Source organism: Bubalus kerabau, chromosome 1 (genome assembly GCF_029407905.1).
Source record: "Bubalus kerabau isolate K-KA32 ecotype Philippines breed swamp buffalo chromosome 1, PCC_UOA_SB_1v2, whole genome shotgun sequence".
Taxonomy (NCBI): Eukaryota; Metazoa; Chordata; class Mammalia; order Artiodactyla; family Bovidae; genus Bubalus; species Bubalus kerabau.
Window position 1 is genome coordinate 44,166,741 of NC_073624.1, and position 20,824 is coordinate 44,187,564.

General features: G+C 39.8%; 1 protein-coding gene and 1 long non-coding RNA gene across 11 annotated transcripts in view; one reads left to right on the forward strand and one right to left on the reverse strand.

Moving 5' to 3' along the window:
* The window catches only part of BICD1 (BICD cargo adaptor 1), a 246,143-nt gene that overhangs the window by 35,605 nt on the left and 189,714 nt on the right, over positions 1–20,824 (forward strand). The window contains exon 3 of one of the 10 annotated variants that reach the window (XR_008712189.1): positions 13,798–14,249. The exons of 8 other annotated variants lie outside the window; for them this stretch is intronic. Coding sequence is in view for 1 of the 2 variants with exons in the window: in XM_055573611.1 (XP_055429586.1) it covers positions 13,798–13,836 (39 nt within the window). In the remaining variant the exon portion in view is untranslated. Of the gene's footprint in view, positions 1–13,797; positions 14,250–20,824 lie in introns of those variants that run through there. One more of the 10 variants, XM_055573611.1, reaches the window with a different exon arrangement.
* On the reverse strand, positions 1,343–20,488 carry LOC129646841 (uncharacterized). The gene is made up of 4 exons (XR_008712194.1): positions 20,350–20,488; positions 16,456–16,567; positions 11,781–11,917; positions 1,343–1,504 (listed from the first exon to the last, which is right to left on the reverse strand). It is a non-coding gene; the product is annotated as an uncharacterized LOC129646841 (long non-coding RNA).

A 20,824-nucleotide genomic window follows, 5' to 3' on the forward strand; every position in this document is an offset into this window, starting at 1 on the left:
CTGGGAGTTTCTGCTCAGAGCATGTAACAGTGTGTTGTTGTTCAGTTGCTAAGTCGTATCCAAGTCTTTCCAACCCCATGGACTGCAGCATGCTAGGATCCTCTGTCTACTATCTCCCGGAGCTTGTTCAAACTCATGTTTATTGAATTGATGATGCCATTCAACCATTTCATCCTCTGTCGTCCCCATCTTCTCCTGCCTTCAGTATTTCCCAGCATCAGGGTCTTCTCTAATGAGTCGGCTCTTAGCATCAGGTCAACAGTCCCAGTGAATATTCAGGGTTGATTTCCTTTAGGGTTGACTGCTTTGATCTCCTTGCAGTCCAAGGGACTCTAAAGCACTACAATTTGAAAGCATCAATTCTTTGGCACTCAGCCTTCTTTATGGTTCAACTATCACATCCGTACGTGAATACTGGAAAAAATCATAGCTTTGACTATACAGACCTTGGTCAGCAACATGATGTCTCTGATTTCTAATATACTGTCTAGGTTTGTCAGCTTTGTGATGGTCATATTTCCAGGTATCCTTAGGCTTTTAACTGTACATTGTGGTTACTATGTGTTGGGTGATGACTAACCAAGCTTTAGCAGATTCTCCTCCTGGGAATTTGTGAGACAGGGAGGAACAGAAGTGCCAGCTGTGGAATCAGAGGCTGTAGAAGGAAGAGGAGCAGACCCTGAGAGGAGCTGAGTCACAATGAATATCTGAGTGGACTCATGCTGAAGGGTGTCCCCAACTCTGCCTCTCTTTTCCTGCCTCGGGTTTGCCGTTTTCTTCATGGTAGAAGGTTTCTCCAAGGCTTCCCTGGTGGCTCAGTCGGTAAATAGTCTTTCACAATGTGGGTGACCTGGGTTTGATCCCTGGGTTGTGAAGATCCCCTGGAGAAGGAAATGGCAACCCACTCCAGAATTCTTGCCTGGAGAATTCCATGGACAGAGGAGCCTGGTGGGCTACAGTCCATGGGGTCACAAAGAGTCAGAGATGACTGAGTGGCTAACTTTAACTTGCACTTTCCATGGTGGAAAGTGGATGCTCCACAGTTCCTAAGACTATATGTCTTTAGTTTAAGCAGTTGGCAGAGGCTGGTGCAAATCCCAATTGCACCTGCCAGTGAGAGAGAAATGGGTAGGCCCACCTGGGATAAGCAGTTGGTCCATTTATAACCAGGGAGATTTGTGTGTGCAAACATGGCTTTTGGGACCCAGTCCTGAGAAAACAGAAATATGAGCAAAGTGAGAATAAGTTCTCCTGTTTAAGGAGTTATTTCTCCCGTTTAAGGATATAAACAAGCATATATCCTAATCTTTTATTTCTTTATTTTTTCTTTTAAAGAAATCAAACCTACTTCATATAGTAGTAATATCATCAAAGAAATGCACAGCTATATATCTGGTTAGATTTGAGTGTTCATCTGACACCTGGGTCTGAGAGCAGATTCTTCAGTTCATTCGAGAAGCTTCATAGTAAAACTGCTCTTAAGAAGTCAGTCCACAAAGCCCACCTGACAGGAGAGGAAATTCAAAACCTTAAATCAGTTAAGACTTACCAGATTCCTAGTGCTTAAAATCAGAAACATGATTCAAAACTTAACCTACTCTAAAATTTTTTGGTAAAGTCTCAAAGTTCATCACGGACCTTATCTTAAAGTCAGAAATATTGTTTTTTCAGTGTTGAGTGTTCTGGATATAACACTTTTAAATTATTTCCTTCTTCTCTAAGCTTCTATGACATTCTTTTCCCTCATTCTCATTTTAAGTCTCTTCCTCCCAATTTCCCCAAATGCTCTTTATCTCTCCCCTCTGTGAATAGGGACCCAGGTTAGTGCTTGGCCTCTGCTCTTCATTTTTACTCTTTTTCATGAGTTTTTCCAACATCTTGGTATAAAGGAGGCACATTTCTAGGCTTGACCTCTCATTTAACCATTTTTTGTTAGACACAGATGCCAACTGAGTGACAACTCTGTGGCTTCATGTCGTTCAATTACTAACATTCCCATAATTTTATCAATGCCAGTGAAATTCTCCCAGTTACCTATGTTTAATACCGTGAACTCATTCATCCTTGGCAACTTTCCTTCCTTGAGTCCCATTACCAAGTCCAGCTGAGTTTTCCTATGTAGTGATTGTAGGAATAATTCCTTCTTCTCCATTTCTGTTGCCATGGCTACATATTCTCATTGAAATGTCTTCTGTGTTCTCCCAAGAGGGTTTTGTTGTTGTTGGGTTTTTTTGAGGCGGGGGGGGGGCATTTGTTTTGTTTTTTTAAAAACTTTTGGTTTAGTAAGTAGCTCAGACACGAATCATAACAGAATTACTTGAAGAATTACTCTGAACTCCATTACAATCACAATATCTGGAGTGATCTTGAAAAATAAAGGCAAGATTTAGAGTAGAAATGTTCCTAGGTAATTCTGTTGTGTGCCCTGGGTTAAGAATTATTGCTCTGGTCTCCACTTCAGTTTATCTTACTCACCATTGTTAGATCTGTTGTTTAAATACCACTTAAAACCTTCCTTTGTGAACAGCCTCCTCAGGTCTGTCAGCTCAAGGTCAAGTTTCTTAATCGGACATTCACTGCTGCTCACTATTCCTGCAAGTGAGCCCTGAACTCTGAGTAGCTAGTGTTTCCTTTGTCTGTCACATTTGTGTTCACTCCGTGACCTTGCTGGTCTCAAAAAAGTAGGTCTTTTTTAACTTCCCTCAAGACCCACCTTCTCCTCGAAGCTTTTCCAATGAATGTAGCTCACTCATATTCTCCTTTCCTCTCCTCAAATTCCTGGGGTCTTATGGCCTGTACTGCTTGTAACCTAATACTTTATTATGTTTTGTCTTGTATGCATGACTCTTTTCTATCAAAGCAGATTTTCAGTTTCTTAAGAGAAGGAAAGTATTTGATATCCTGTATATAGTTCAGCATAGCCTGGTACTATAAATCAACTTAATCATACACTAAATAATATCTGTACTGTGGATAAACCTTTTGCTTTATTCTGCATCCAGTTAAAATGAACCCATTTAAGGCTTTCCCCTAATTCAAGCATTTTACCCCGTATTGTTTCTGCAATTAGGCAGAGAAATGATCATCTGCAAAATTAACCTTTTTGCTTTTCTTACTTGAAATGCAATGCAAAAAAAAAGTTGTCGTTTTCTTAAAATCAAGTATCTTGAATACAATTTGTTGTTATTTTTTCAGTTAATCAACATATTTTTTAATTTATTTAATTCACAATGCAGACAGGGTCTAAAAGCAAATGTGAACTTTGTCCACAGCTGTACCCTATCAGCCGCTAACAGTCCGCATTATTTCAAAGACATAGCAATCATTTACACTCTTTATTACCCAGGGGCATTTCAAACTGTTACTGAAATGCATCCATCCTCGGAGTAACCATCTGTGAATTGTAACACCATAAGGTAGAATGATGAGCAGCTCCATCTAATTGATATGCAAAAAGGAGGGTTTCAGCTGTCCAGCTATGGAGATTAAAATTCAACCTTTTAGTAAGCTATTTCAGCTGAATTTTTTTTTATTGTAGTATCTATTTCAAGGACCCACTGTTTTAAGATTCTCAAAAAGAATAATATAGCCGTCGTCACTGAGATAAGAACATCTCAAAATGAAAGTATCCCCTTTAATAAATGTTTATGGTAAAAAAAAAAATTCGAACCCTACAAAGAAAGGTAAATTATTGTAAAAAGCAAGATTACTATTGGTGTTGTAGAATATCACAATAGCAGCGCATTTCTTTCATACCTCTGCTTGCACTCCAAAATCCTAAGAGGAAAAAAAATGCTTTATTTTTAATGTTTCAACTGCATTAAAATAAAAGAAACTGTTGGGAGCAGTATGTGTTTAGATAGTAAGATATATTTGCTTATATTAAATAGGTTTTATAACAATGACTTGAAATCGTTGAAAATTTTCTGCCCCTTTATTACAACATGTAACCCTGAAAGGGTCTCAAATTTAACTGTCTGGCTAGAGGTACTAAGCCCTCCCTTCCAGTGACACCAGCCTATTGGGAATTATCCAGGAATCCTACTGACCAGTATCGTTCAGAGAGGTAGTTCCATGGTGACTTTTTTAACTCTGTGGAGAATAACATTTTAAAATTGCAGTGCGGTCTTGAAATAGCCATTGCTGTTGCTGCCCACTGAGAGATAACTACTCTCCTGAGGTCTGTCCCAACGGCTGGAAGGAAAATAGCAGCTCCTGTCAGTCTGTGACAGGAGTGGATTATCAGACATTTGTAAAGAGAGAGAAGCAGACTCAGGCCTTTCTTCAGTAAAACTGCACTTAAAAATGGTTGCTCCTCCAGGGTTTTTTGTGCGCCATTAAGACTCACTGCAGTCCAGGCAGCAGGCAAACAGCTCTCAATGAATATCCGTGTGTGCAAAGTGCCTGCCTGTACCTACAAGGATGTAATGCCGTCATCTCTGCTCCTCAGCACAGCTCAGGCCCAGCCCCAGGGATGAATTAGTAATGGGATAGAGCCGAGGGCGGCTTTAGCCAAGGCTCGGGTTCCCAGCTATCATGCTGCGGGAGTCTAGGGACGCGCTTAAAGTACTGAAGCAAAGCACAGCAGGATCGTATTGGCTCCAGATGGGACACTCTGGAAGATCACTGTGTGAACAGCCTTGTGGGAGTTATTTGGTACTGGAAGCCTAGACTATTTCCCCTAAAATTTCAAATATTTTTTGGTGTTTTGATATTATTCTTTTTGAAAGAGCTATGAGCTGCCTGTCAGTTTACACTTTGAGATTATACTGTGATGACATCTCTAAGCTTGTCTTGGTGTTACTTACTACAGGCAAAACATGTATGTATTTCAGAACACATATGTTTAGATCAACTAGGAGAGCTGCTGTAACACAGCAGTTGAAGCTAGAAGCAGATACAAACTACTTTTTGTATTCTTAACAAGTCATTTGAAATTACTTGTTTTCAAGAAAAACTCCAACTATTTGCATTCTCTTCTGCAAAGCAAAAAATTCTTACATATACATGTACATATATAAATGTAAATACCAACACACATATAAATTTAAATATGTGCATATAAGAGATTTTGTTTCGTGTCATGCAGGGTGTGATACTGTTTTGTGATGTGTGTGTGATGCACTGTTTACTAATGTATTTTTGATTCTGTATCTTAAGATTACTACCCATTTGATAGTATTGACACTATAATGCTGTGATGTAAGAATAAATCTCAGGAAATCCTTATGTTTTAGCTCTCAAAACAATTTCTCAAAAATTATGGTACTGTTTTATACTGGATAAATGCTTTACTGGTGGTGGTGGTTAGTTGCTAAGTTGTATTTGAGTCTTATGACCCATGGACTGTAGTCCACCAGGCTCCTCTGTCCATGGCATTTCCCAGGCAAGAATACTGGAGTGGGTTGCCATTTCCATCTCCAGGGGATCTTCCTGACCCAAGAATAAACCCACATCTCCTGCACTGGCAGGCAGATTCTTTAACCCTGAACCACCAGGGAAGCACAGCCTATAAATGCTACTCAATCAGTTTAGTCACTCAGCTGTGTCCAACCCTTTGCAACTGCATGGACTGCAGCACACCAGCTTCCCTGTCCATCACCAGCTCCCAGAGCTTGCTCAAACTCGTGTCTATCCAGTTGGTGATACCATCCAACCATCTCATCCTCTATCGGCCCCTTCTCCTCCTTCCTTCAATCTTTCCCAGAATCACGGTCTTTTCCAATGAGTCAGTTCTTTGCATCAGGTGGCCAAAGTATTGGAGTTTCAGCTTCAGCATCAGTCCTTCCAATGAATATTCAGGACTCATTTCTTTTAGGATTGACTGGTTGGATCTCCTTGCAGTCCAAGAGACTCTCAAGAGTCTTCTCCAACACCACAGATCAAAAGCATCAGTTCTTTGACACTCAGCTGTCTTTATAGTCCAGCTCTCACATCCATACACAACTTTTGGAAAAACCATAGCTTTGACTAGATGGACCTTTGTCAGCAAAGTAATGTCTCTGCTTTTCTATATGCTGTCTAGGTTGGTCATAGCTTTTCTTCCAAAGAGCAAGTGTCTTTTAGTTTTATGGCTATAGTCATCACCTGCAGTGATTTTGGAGCCCAAGAAAATAAAGTCTGTCATTGTTTCCATTGTTTCTCCATCTATTTGCCATGAAGTGATGAGACCAGATGCCATGATCTTCATTTTCTGAATGTTGAGTTTTAAGCCAACTTTTTCACTCTCCTCTTTCACTTTCATCAAGAGGCTCTTTACCTCTTCACTTTCTGGCATAAGGGTAGTGTTATCTGCATATCCGAGGTTATTGATATTTCTCCTGGCAATCTTGATTCCAGCTTGTGCTTCATCCAGTCCAGCATTTCACATGATGCACTCTGCATTTAAGTTAAATAAGCAGGGTAACAATAAACAGCCTTGATGTACTCCTTTCCCAATTTGGAAGCAGTCTGTTGTTCCATGTCCCATTCTAACTGTTGCTTCTTGACCTGCATATAGATTTCTCAGGAGGCAGGTAAGATGGTCTGGTATTCCCATCTCTTTCAGAATTTTCCACAGTTTATTGTGATCCACACAGTCAAAGGCTTTGGCATAGTCAATAAAGCAGAATTAGATGTTTTTATGGAATTCTGTTGCTTTTTCTGTGATCTAACAGATGTTGGCAATTTGATCTCTGGTTCCTCTGCCTTTTCTAAAACCAGCTTGAACATCTGGAGGTTCATGGTTCACATACTATTGAAGCCTGGTTTGGAGAATTTTGAGCATTTCTTTGCTAGCGTGTGAGATGAGTACAATTGGGCGGTGGTCTGAACATTCTTTGGCACTGCCCTTCTTTGGAATTGGATGAAAACTGACCTTTTTCAGTCCTGTGGCCAGTGCTGAGTTTTCCAGATTTGCTCGCATATTGAGTGCAGCACTTTCATCTTTTAGGGTTTGAAATAGTTCAACTGGAATTCCATCCCCTCCACTAGCTTTGTTCGTAGTGATGCTTTCTAAGGCCCACTTGACTTTGCATTCCAGCATGTCTGGCTCTAGGTTAGTGATCACACCATGGTGGTTATCTGGGTCATGAATATCTTTTTTGTATAGTTTTGTGTATTCTTGCCACCTCTTCTTAATATCTTCTGCTTCTGTTAGGTCCATACCATTTCTGCCCTTCATTGTGCCCTTCTTTGCATGAAATGTTCCCTTCAGTTCAGTTCAGTCACTCAGTCGTGTCCAGTTCTTTGCGACCCCATGGACTGCAGCGTGCCAGGCTTCCCTGTCCATCACCAACTCGTTATCTCTAATTTTCCTGAAGAGATCTCTAGTCTTTCCCATTCTATTGTTTTCCTCTATTTCTTTGCACTGACCACTGAGGAAGGCTTTCTTATCTCTTCTTGCTCTTCTTTGGAACTCTGCATTCATATGGGTATATCTTTCCTTTTCTCCTTTACCTTTTGCTTCTCTTCTTTTCTCAGCTATCTGTAAGGCCTCCTCAGACAACCATTTTGCCTTTTTGCATTTTTTTTTTTTTTTCTTGAGCATGGTCTTGATCACTGCCTCCTGTACAATGTCACCAACCTCTGTCCATAGTTCTTCAGGCACTCTATCAGATCTAATCTCTTGACTCTATTTGTCACTGTTGCTGCTACTGCTGCTAAGTCGCTTCAGTCGTGTCCAACTCTGTGCGGCCCCATAGACCAGGCTCCACCGTCCCTGGGATTCTCCAGGCAAGAACACTGGAGTGGGTTGCCATTTCCTTCTCCAATGCGTGAAAGTGAAAAGTGAAAGTGAAGGCGCTCAGTCGTGTCCGACTCTGTGCGACCCATGGACTGCAGCCCACCAGGCTCCTCCGTTCATAAGATTTTCCAGGCAAGAGTACTGAAGTGGCTTGCCATTGCCTTCTCCGCTATTTGTCACTTCCACTGTATAATCATAAGGGATTTGATTTAGGTTATACCTGAATGGTCTAGTGGTTTTCCCTACTTTCTTCAGTTTAAGTCTGAGTTTAGCAATAAGGAGTTCATAATCTGAGCCACAATCAGCTCCTGGTCATGTTTTTGCTGACTGTATAGAGCTTTTTGGTGACTGTATAAATGCTACTGACCTATTTTAAAAATAATAACTTTTAACTTGACATTTGCACATCAAGTAGTATTTTCGTAGTCAAGCTAATTCTCTGACTTGTAGATTACTTTTTATAATCATTTAACCCTCAAAATTATTTTATGGTGTAATTGTTATTTTTGTGTTTGAAGTGAAAGTGAAAGTCGCTCAGTCGTGTCCAACTCGTTGGGACCCCATGGACTATATAGTCCATGGAATTCTCCGGGCCAGAATACTGGAGTGGGCAGCCTTATCTTCTCCAGTGGATCTTCCCAACCCAGGGATCGAACCCAGGTCTCCCACATTGCAGGCAGATTCTTTACCAGCTTAGCCACAAGGGAAGCTCAACAATACTGGAGTGGGTAGTCTATCCCTCTTCCAGCGGATCTTCCTGACCCAGGAATTGAACTGGGGTCTCCTGCATTGCAGGCGGATTCTTTACCTACTGAGCTATAACACAGTAATTAATTTGCCTGAGGATACATAACCAGAAGAGATAGGAGCCAATACTAGATTTTCCAGACGTCAAATACTGTGATCTTTTGTACCATGTTGTCTTCCAAGGAGTTGTAGACTGTAGTTTAGACTTTTATTTATTTATTAAATTGTTTATATTATATAGTGTAGTTCAGTGTTTAGGAGCATGGCTTCTAGAGTAAAAATGTATGGGTTTAATTCTAGGTTCGTTACTTGCTAAACTGTGGGACATTACTTAACATCCCTGTGCCTCAGTCTTCTTATTTGTAAAATGTATGTATTACCTTGTGGGGTTTTACATATTTATCTATACATATTTATCTATTTATTGGAGAAGGAAATAGCAACCCACTCCAGTATTCTTTCTGGAGAATCCTGTGGACAGAAGAGCCTGACAGATTACAGTCCAGGGGGTCGCAAGAGTCAGATACGAATAGTGACTAAACCATACCAAACCATCACCACTATTTATCTATTTATACATAGGGCTTCCCAGGTGGCACTGGTAGTAAAGAACCCACCTACCAGTGCAGGAGATGGAAGAGACTCAGAGTCAATCCCTGCATCAGCGAAGATCCCTGGAGGAGGGCATGGCATCCCACTCCAGTATTCTTGCCTGGAGAATCCCATGGACAGAGGAGCCTAGCAGGCTACAGTCCATAGGGTCACAAAGAGTTGGACACAGCTGAAGTGACTTAGCACACACACACATGCATATTTACACATCATTTTTCCTCACTCTCCATAGATGTATAATATAGATATATATACACATCTCCACCCCTATATACATATACAGAACGAATTAGTATGTATTTGTGGTTCTTAACTCGGAGTAACTTGCCCTCTTCGTCTCCATCCTCCACCTTGGGAGACATTTGGCAGTGTCTGGAGACATTTTTGGCCATGGCAATTGGAGGTTGCTGCTGGCTGCTAAATATCTTACAATGCATTGGACATCCCTCCAAAACAAAGAATGATCTGACCAAAAATGTCAATATGGCTAAGGTGACTATCTCTGGATTAGTATAAATTAGCTATTGTCAATCTGAATATATTTGTGTGAGTGTGTATCATGTATATACATATAGAGAGAGACAGACGTACATACACTAAATGAGTTAGTAAATATAAAATTCTTTAAACTGTTGCCTGAAATATAATTACTGGTATGTGTGTATTAGTTATAATTTTCCTAAATGAAAGGTCTGGTTTTTACAGATTAACAAATGTGGGTGTAATTGGCATATGTTTTAAAATATTAGATGTTAATTCAACAGATGAAGTTCTTTAGAAATCACACTTCTGTACTATTATAATTATTTTGAGTCTAGAGCCTTATTTTCAGAAATAAGTACTTGATCCCTGCCTCTGTGTGTCCATTTGAATTTCATTTTTTAATACTTATTCCTTTTTGTAGTATCTTTTATGTACAGATACAGATGTTAATGAAGAACTCAGATTCACTTTTATGGATGCTGAGGAATCTAACTTCTGTAGAATGATGAAATGTCAGGAGGACAAACCTCTTTGTCTAGGAGAAAAATACAGCTGTTGTGTTATTATTTTGGCTAGTTTACATTAATAGATTTTCAGAGCCACCCCTAAGCACTTTGGGGGCCTAGGACAAGAGGATAAACAGAAGCCTGCACAGTCTATGTCCAGATACTAAAAATGATAAATCAAGGGTGTACCCCCACATTTTCTGCTCATTCTGGAAGGAAACAAGATTCTGGGAGCCCAAGGGTACCTACTGGGAGGTACTAGGAGGCATCCAGGCCTAAATCTTCATGCCGCCATTTCTTTGTCTTCTCAGCATGATAGTTTATTTCCTAGGTATTCTTTCAATCTCTCTCTCCTTTTATTCCTGTCTTCATTGGGCATAGCTCAATGAATTGTACCTTGGAAATTTACTCTTTCACCTATTCACTTTTTAAAAATAAATTCCCATATTCACTTTGCTGTCATAATGAAGAGTATGGGTTCTGAAGGCTGATTGCCTGGACCAAATCCACTGTCTGCCTTGGACTGGCTGTGTGATTCTGGGCAAGTTTAACTTCCCTTTGTGTCAGTCTCTACATCTGCAAAATGGGGATAATAATCCCCAAAGGGTTTTGATGCCAAATGAAAATATACATGAAAGTTGGTAATAAGGGTGGCCTCCTCTACAGTTATACCTTTAGTACCTAAAGGACCTTTAGCCAACAGATGTCACAAAATGGCAACCCACTCCAGTACTCTTGCCTAGAAAATTCCATGGATGGAGGAGCCTGGTGGGCTACAGTCCATGGGGTCACGAAGAGTCAGACACGACTGAGCAACTTCACGACTTCATGATTAATTATTGGGTACCTACTGTGTGCTGAGGATTGAGGCAGTAATATAGTTAAGTAGTTAAGGTGTGGGCTTTGGAATTAGACTGCCTGGTTTTAGATCATGGCACCTGTAGTGGTATGAGCTTGGGCGTGTTATTTAACTTCTCTGTGGCTCATTTTCCAGATGTAAAAGGAAAATAAAAATAATAGCAACTCGTTAAGTTTGTCATAAGAACTAAATGAGTTAATATGTGAAAAGAATACCTTTGACACAGAGTAAGCATTCAACAAATGTTAGCTATTCATCTTCTTTAAATTCTTATGGTGGCGGATTTGGCCCCTGTCCCAGGATGCAGAGAAGTTCATGCAATTTATTTGCCAACAACCCTCCATGAGTCTCATGAGAGCTTTGCTTCCAACTCTGTGCAACTTTCACACTTGTACAGAACGCTGTTATAGCCCCTGTGAGGTCCCGAAGTGTCATTTAATAGTCCCTCCTCTCTCTCCCTGCTGGTTTATGAGCTCTTCAAATGCAGGGACTTGGTCTTTGGTGTTCTTTTCCTAGGGCCTTGCACAATGCCTGCCACTTTTGATTAAAGATGCTTAAGAAATATCTGTTGCATGAGTGAATGAAAGAATGGGACCAGTGATATGAGTATAATTTGCATACCATCAAACAAGTTTGGTTTACAAATTTTCTAGAATATAGATTTAGCTATATTAGTAAGATGTTTGTTTTTGGTGAGGCTGATAGGGAGAGTAGGGGAGAGAGAAGTTGCTCATCAGGCATACAGCAAAAACTGACTCCCAGTAGGCTGCCAGAGAAGGAAGAGAGAAAAACTACAAGAAATGTAGTGGTCTAGGGCTATTCATTGTAGACTCAGTAATGCTACACATACCTGTAGCCCTGTTGGGCACTGCTGCAACATCATGGTACAGTAACCAAAGTCTCTGTGTCCTCCCTCCTGTTAGCCTCAGCCTTTACTGTTCTTCATCTGTCAATGCTGCTCCAACATCTTGGTTCCAAGAGCCCATCCTGGCAAAGTGTTCAGAGAGAACCAGTTTACCAGCAGGTGGGATTCTGGAATTGTTTTGCATCCAAAGACCCAGTGTTTGATATGTCAAAGTGATTGCTGGTTATATATGTCCCCAAGCAAAAGTTGCCATGTTTACCATCTTACTGGGATTCTGGCTTGAACTCTGTTTCCCTGGTATATTGACATTCTTCCCCAATTGCCTTGCCATCCCTGTGCCCAGCGGGGAAGTAGGGCAGTTAATTCCTACCTATAGTTGGGCTTCCCCTTCAGCAGGAGTCACACGGCTGCCCACTTGGAACACAGAGCTTTCTTTGTGTAGGATGCATTGGGCCTAACAGGCTGAAGTTCAAATCCAGGCCCCACCATGCCCAGTTGTCACTATTGGGAAGTATTGATCTCTCTAGGCCTTGGATTTCTCACTTGCAAAATGGGGAGGATATTGCCCAGTTGTGACAATGACGTGTGTATTGGCATCTGACACCTCTAACACAAAGCTAAACTATTGCAAGCTAAAGAAAGTGAAAGTGAAGTCACTCAGTCGTGTCCGACTCTTTGCAACCCTGCGGACTGTAGCTTACCAGGCTCTTCTGTCCATGGAATTCTCCAGGCAAGAATACTGGAGTGGGTTGCCATTTCCTTCTCCAGGGGATCTTCCCAACCCAGGGATCGAACCCAGGTCTCCTGCATTGCAGGCAGACACTTTAACCTCTGAGCCACCAGGAAAGCTAAGGTATCTTTAAAAATCCATCATATCATATTCCATAAATATGGTTCAAAGTAACCACTCTTGAGATTTTGTTCATTTATCTTGAAAATGGAAGTACCTTTTTACTTAAAAAAAAAGTACCTTTTTAATTAAAAAAATTTTTTTGTGTGCCTCAGTACAGATTTTGGACAGTCAGGAAGCATGAGTTTTTCAATATTAAATCTGGGTGAGAAGAGCTCGTTTATTGAAATCAATTTTAATCCTTATAATCTGGTATGAAAATATGAATTATTTCAAAATACAGTGGTGCCAGTTAAAATTGCTTTTGTCTTTCATATTCATTCATTTATGCAACAATTTAGAGTATATTATGTATAAGATACTCAGTAGATTCTCCTGTTATTGGTGAAACCTATTTTTGTATAATTATTTCAGATCTCTCCCTCTCTCTCTCTTTCACATGTACACACACACACACACACACACACACACACACACAAATATACATACCTGTACTAATTTCCCATTTTCCTACTTATATAATTAAGTTAAAACAAATGAAGGTAGATAATGTTTCACTTGTACTTAAGCTCTACCCAAATTTGCTTTATTTGCAACAAAACTATGTATGATATAACCTTATAAATATCTAACATCATTTTTTTTTGGTCTTTATTTTTATTTATTTATTTTTAAAATATAAATTTATTTATTTTAATTGGAGGTTAAACTATTTTAATGGGATAGGTTAACTCTACCACTCTATGAGCAATATATTTATCTTTTGTCTGGAAGTCTTAATGTATAATATTACCTGATATTGCCCATAATCTATTCAGATCCAGAAAGAAGATTTGGATGACAATATTTCTTGAGACTCACCTAAATCCAATCTTATATGACTTGCTGAACCCCACCCCTCCACATTGTCAAAAATTTGAGCCTGATGACAACCTTGCCAAATTATTACTTATCCTAATGCTGAGTAGTAATCCTTCCAAGCTGAAAAATGGCGTGCAGTATAACAAATGAAAGGGAGCTGACATTAGAAAGAACATTAGTGAGATCAATGTCATTCAACCAGAGATGCAGACTCCATTAAAGGCATGTCAATATGACCAATTATTTTCCACAGCACTGACATCATGATTATCTTTTTTTCTTTGTCTTTAGGAGAGAATGCTTTTGCTTACGGTAACTGTTGAACTGTAGCCATTTGCCAGAAGATCTTCTTGGAAGTTTTGCATTGTCATCATTACTGGCTTGAATTTGTCTTTATTTGATATCTAAACTCCTGATTATAACTTACCTTAATTTGAAATTTTTGATCAATAAACTACACTAAACATTGAGTAAGTTGAAGTGTATTCTAGAAATTCTTGATGGTATTCACTGCCCAGGGAGTAAGATGAAAGGCCGAACTTTAACGGTAATCAATATTTGTAAATAAACATTTATTTGTATAATTAATTTGTTAATTTCTGCTCCCCCCACCCCCAACTAAGCTGAAAACTCCCTAAGTACAGGGACATGTATATTTTACTTGTGATTGTATTCCCATCACATACTACGGAATAGTGTGTACAAATAGAATGCTCTGATGAATATTTTTTAATGCGTCTGTGACTCTTCATGGATTTTTGTTCAATTTTCTGATATTGGGAAGCTGTCAGCTTCAGAGTTATACCACCACGACAGTAGTAAAGAAGCCAACATGATCAAGAAACTGCAGATACTGTTGCTAGTTGCAAAATCATGCCCTGCCTGCTGTAATATGCCCAGTAAAAGGATGTCCCTCGTCACACCCTTCAACATCCGTGAAGCAAGGGAGTTGACGCTGCAGTCTCTGGTAGGATTGTAACAGAGAAGGAAAATTCCACCATGACCATGCTGGATAGCAGAACCAATGTTAACCTCAGCCTTACTTCCTCCAGTTAAATCCCACAAAAGTGTGTCTACGGTAACTCTAAATCACACTCAAAAACTTACCAGCAAGGCAGTCCTAGAAAATGTAGTTTTTAATATTCCAGCTTCTACTTGGAAAGAAGGCTCATTAGAAAGAAGTTAGAATGAATGTTAAGCACCAACCTACAGTATCCATTTTGCTTCCTTGAAAGTTTATATTCGTTTAGCAATCTCTGGAAGAATGCTATGTAAATTATGATTTTTCAGTGTCAAAAAATAATTAATATGTATAGGGTAGTTGTTAGGAGGGCAGACTCCAAAGTCATGCTGCTGCTGTCTCTTCAGTCGTGTCCGACTCCATGCGACCCCACAGACGGCAGCCCACCAGGCTCCCTCATCCCCGGGATTCTCCAGGCAAGAACACTGGAGTGGGCGCCACCTCCTTCTCCAATGCGTGAAAGTGAAAGTGAAGTCGCTCAGTCATGTCCGACTCCCAGCGACCCCATGGACTGCAGCCCACCAGGCTCCTCCGTCCATGGGATTTTCCAGGCAAGAGTACTGGAGTGGGTTGCCATTGCCTTCTCCCGTAACTGGGTATAATCTTGTTTCAAAATATAAGTTTGAGGAATAAATGAGGTAAAGAATATGATATGCTTAGCACATGCCTGGCCAGTGGTAACTTGCCAATAATGTTACCTGTTGTAATTCTAGCCCATGTTCATCAAAGCTTTGTTTTCTAATAAGAAATAGAAATTATTTGATTAAAAAATAAAATTTGAATTCTATTGTAATAGATTTTTATGTAAGAATATAACAAATCTCATTTAATTCTTTCTGTTTCCTTTTCATTCATGCAGTAATAGAGGGTTGATTATGCACAATGTACTGAAGTGGGTTGATACTCTAATTTTATTTGATTGATATAAATTCTTAATACATGCTCATTGTGGAGAATTTGACAATAAGGATGTATGTATATAAAGAATAACATTAAATATTTGGAATCATACTATATAGAGATAACTGTTGGTAACAACAAAATTGTTTTCCTATAGTCTTTTTTCCTTTAAAAGATAATATATATTCAGTTTGTATCCTGCTTATTTACTCAAGGTTATATTGCTGCTGCTGCTGTTGCTAAGTCGCTTCAGTCGTGTCCGACTCTGTGCGACCCCAGAGACGGCAGCCCACCAGGCTCCCCCGTCCCCGGGATTCTCCAGGCAAGAACACTGGAGTGGGTTGCCATTTCCTTCTCCAATGCATGAAAGTGAAAAGTGAAAGTGAAGTTGCTCAGTCGTGTCCGACTCCTAGCGACCCCATGGACTACAGCCTCCCAGGCTCCTCCGTCCATGGGATTTTCCAGGCAAGAGTACTGGAGTGGTTTGCCATTGCTTTCTCCCAAGGTTATATTGCTGCTAAGTCACTTCAGTCGTGTCCGACTCTGTGCGACCCCATAGACGGCAGCCAACCAGGATCCCCCGTCCCCGGGATTCTCCAGGCAAGAACACTGGAGTGGGTTGCTGTTTCCTTCTCCAATGCATGAAAGTGAAAAGTGAAAGTCAAGTCACTCAGTCGTGTCCGACTCTTCGCGACCCTATGGACTGCAGCCTACCAGGCTCCTCCACCCATGGGATTTTCAAGGCAAGAGTACTGGAGTGGGGTGCCATTGCCTTCTCCGAAGGTTATATTAGGAGCTTGGAAAACATTTTAATGATTTGATCATAATATTTAAGTGGAATAGAAAAGTTTCTATTTTCAGTTTTTCAATATTATAGTAACATCTTTTGAACATAGATTCTAGTGCTCACCAAATACTCCATGTGCCTGGACATGGCCCACTCCCCTTTTAGTTGAGTTAGGGTCCTGAGACTAGTTTTAGACTATGACCTGTGAACAGAATTCACAGAATTCACTAGTGTCACTTACAGGCCAAGGTGTTGGGAGACAGTGGGTTTCCTTTGTTCCTTTCTTCCCCTGCTGAAATGAACGTGGAGAGGCATAGCTGGAGGAGGGCCATCCAATCTACTTTAGACTTTACCTGAGTGGAAAATAGACATTTGTTGCTTTAAACCATTGAAATTTACAGGTTTGTCTATTATAGCAGCTTCTGTTAATTACCCTGATAATTTACAGACTTTGTCTTGCTTTATCAATGATACTGATTTACTATTACAGGTTTTTGTTTTTGTTTTTGGTGGGTTTAATGGCCAGGCTATTATGTACCAGTTATCAGGAGTTCACTTAACAATCAGTTCTTTCCATTGTGTAAACTGAAGATAAATCAGAATAGGTGGTTCAAACGTGAGAGACTAAAGGAAGTTTACTACCACATAATTTATGTTTTCTTTTTTCTCTTTTTTATTGACATCAAAGCAGTCAGTATTTTAGACTACACATGTTCACTGCATGGAGGAAAGTGAATGGACTGGGAAAAACCTTGTTGTTAAATGAAACTTTATGGTATTTGTTATAGAGGCAATTAGGGTACTTAGAGAAAGCCAAATATAACCTGTCTTTATCTCTGTTCCTTAGTTCTGAGGGTCAAAGGGGGAACATTGCTGTATGGATTCAGAAATCCCCTTCAATAGCACATTGATAGTTAAAGAGATAAAGATTGTTCTTCAAGGGCCTCAAAGGACAAAAGTGAATCCATTAACACTCTAGAAAACAATCTGACTGCTGCGGTGGGAAAAAAAAATCAAGCTGTAAAATGAATTTTAGAAGATCACCAGAGCTAACTGTCAGTGTTTCTGCTCTTAATCAAAATTATTTTTAATGAGCTCCCTAATAGCTGTGCATCCTGACAGTGTAGGGGAAATGGCAAGTCTAGGATCATCAGGGCATAATTAGATGACACTACCCTGCTTTTGCTGAACCAGAGGGAGATCTTCCCTAAGAAGGATCCAAAGGGGACCATGATAGGTTAGACAAAGCATTCCTTGGGAGCTTATATTTCATTTCAGACTCAGGCACTGCAGTAAAGATGAATGGGGTTCGTGAGTATGTAAACTCATGATATAGAATGTATAGAGAGAGTATATATACTCATAGAATATTATGAGAACAAACACTGGAATTACTAGAAGTCTCTTTGAAAAGAGACTGCAGGTATTGACTGTTCAAATTTCTATAAAAGTATTTGAGGAGATACTTGGCTAAAGTTCATTTTTCAAGATTTGGCAGTTAGCCTTAAGCTGATTTATAATTTGACTGATTTGAAGATTTGTAAGGATTCGACTATTCAAAAACTAAACTGTAAAATGATGCAGAATACCTAGAAACTAGAGAGAAGTACATGTGGGCCCTTTTAAGAATTCTGAAGGGCACCTTTATAAAAGGAGATTTGTAGGTAATTTTTATTGAATTAGTTTTATGAGAATAGTCTATTTCAGTTAACAGACTATCTTAAAATCAGGCTATAACAGTTGGGAGCTATTTTGTCCACCCTCCCCCTTCCGCAGTGTCTGGTGACATTTTTGGTTTTCACAACTAGGGGAGCAATGTTCCTGGCATCTAGTGGGCAGAGGCCAGGGATGCTGCTAAACACCCAAAGTCCTGCGTTGCATAGGACAGGGCCCACAACAAAGTCGTTCAGCCAACAATGTCATTACTGCCAAAGTTGAGAAATCCTGAGTTAAAGTAAACCTGTGTTTAAATGAAAAGGGATAAAACTGGGGGAGAATGAAAGCTAACCACATTTGTTAAACCTCTATCCAACACAGTACCTAAAGCGGGGTTGTAGATGGGGTACCTGCCTCATTGGACTCATTGTATTAGCAATTTTCTAGTCCTAGGTTGGAACACTTGGCTGAGGTTTCTAGACTTCTCTAAGCCTCAGTTACCCCCCAAAATGGGAGTAATAATAATATTTGCCTTGTAGGTTTTTGTGAAGATTTAACAAGGAAACATAAGGGCTTGGCATGGTGCCTTACAATCTTTAAATTCCAAGTAAGTGGTAGCTGGTTTCAGCATAGAAATAAAATGGAGAGTGTTTGCTTTGGTTATCACTGGGCCATAAGTTTTAACTTTGTTTTTCTCAGATCTTATTTTTAAAATTTCTACCATAACATGCCTTATTTTTATAAGAAGAAAATAACTTGCTTTAAATCAATTCAAAAGAATGCTTCAGATTCCATTTCTTAAATTCTAGATATTCTTTTCTTTTTCCACAATCAAGTCTAGGTTATGTAGATCACAAAATAATCAGATATTTTCAGCTACTACCTAATTCATAAGTGTACAAAAGCTGTGTTATTGGAATGAAATGAAAATGAGAAGGAAAATGTTTGCCAATATTCTGAAATAGAAGAGCAAAGATGCATTTATGAGAAACTGGAGAATAGATTACAGGACCTGTCTTGGTTGAAGTTATTCATATGTATTCATGTTTTGCTTAGAATTTAAAAATATTTCTCCTTTTATGGGCACCTAGCAGTTATAAGGAAGTAGCTGAGAGTCATTCTTATTTGACATGGATCTTCCTAATGTTAGGTCACATGTGAAATCCAGAGAGGGTCTTTCATAGTGGTTAAAAGCACAGATTCTGCAGCCCAGCTTCCTTGCATCAGATCCCAGCCTTGCAGGACATTTGGTTCTGTCCAGAATATCCACGAGCCATTTGGTCCATGCCAAAAAAGTGCTTGAAATTTGGTCCAAATATCCATGAGCATATTTGGTCTTTGCCAAGGGGTTTGAGCAGGACTAAATATCAAGGACCTTTTGGTGTGGACCAAATGACTTAGGGACGTTTTGAACAGAACCAAATGTCTGCAAACCAATCCCAGCCCTACCACTCATAAGCTTTTTGATCTTGGGGAAGTAACTTAATCTCTTTGTGGGTTAGTTTCCTCACATTTAAAAAGGAAATAATAATGTACTCAATAATGTTAAGGAGATGGCATGTATTTATATTTATGTAAATAAATGTATTTTCTTCCCTCTAAATAATGTCTGGCATATAGTAGGGCCTATGTAAGTGTTTGCTATTATTTTTGAAAGTTGGGTTTTATTTTTTATTAAAAAAAAATTTTTTTTTTGACACAAAGAGAGGCATGTGGGATCTTAGTTCCCTGACCATGTTTGGAACCCATGCCTCCTGCATTGAGAGTGCAGAGTCTTAACCAGTGGACCGCCAGGGAAGTCCCTGGATATATTTTTTAATGTCTATGTATTTAACCTATTTACAAAGAAGAAATTCACAATACTAATTTTGATAAAGCAAAGATAATTTTGATAGACACTTTTCAATGTGTAAATGAGAAGTATCGGACTGTTCTGTGTTATTTAGTTCAGTTACAGGATTGCATTCTGTAGCTTATTCATGCTGTCAGTTACATCAGATTATGTAATGTTATTTAGAACTAGCTACTAACACATGACTAAGCTTTGCCAAGTTATAGTTCTTGGTCAAACACCTTTCTCCCACTCCTCTCAAAGAGGACCTTGAATTTACATTTGAATCATAAAATAAATCTGAGAATGCATACTTTTGTATTCTTAGTGGGAGGGAGAGTGAAGGTTTCAAAGTTCTGTTTCCGCGGTGCAGTTTTTTGTTCCTTGTTTTGTGTGTGTGTGAGCAACGTTAGTTGCTCAGTTGCGTTGGACACTTTGCAACCCCATACACTGTAGCTCACTAGTGTCCTCTGTCCATGGAATTCTCCAGGTCAGAATACTGGAGTAGGTTGCCATTCCTTTCTCCAAGGGATGTTCCCAACCCAGGGATCAAACCCTGGTCTCCCACATTACAAGCAGATTCTTTACTGTCTGAGCCACCAGGAAAGCCCCATTGTTTTCTATGCAAGCCCCTTGCTTTCTACTTACCTGTTAAGACAGCCTCAATGAGCCTTCTGCTTAAAAGACCTCACTCAGGACAGAGGGGCAAGGCCTGGTAAGGGGTTCAGGGCAGGAAATGAAAGCCAGCTGCTCGGGGTGGTTCTTGCCTGACCTTGAGGGAGAGGGGTCGGGGAGGCAGTCCTTGAGGCTGAGGTGAGAACAGTTACCTGGCATTTGGCTGACAGGAGCCAGAAAGTCAAAGCAGTGGATGGTCGCTGGTAACATTAATGTTGAAAACTTTTTAGGCTCAGATTGCCTCAGCAACTCTCGGCAATGTAGCAATTTTTATGTGAAACAATCATTAGATTAGGTCCTGAGTGGATCCAAAATAGATTCGTGAGAAGAATCCTGACTTTGTGCCCTATCTGTTCCAAGGAAATGGAACTGCCTGCACCTGGAGTAAATCCTGGTCAGGAGCTTTCATTTCTGTGATACAAGTGGGCTCAGTGATAAACTCTCTTAA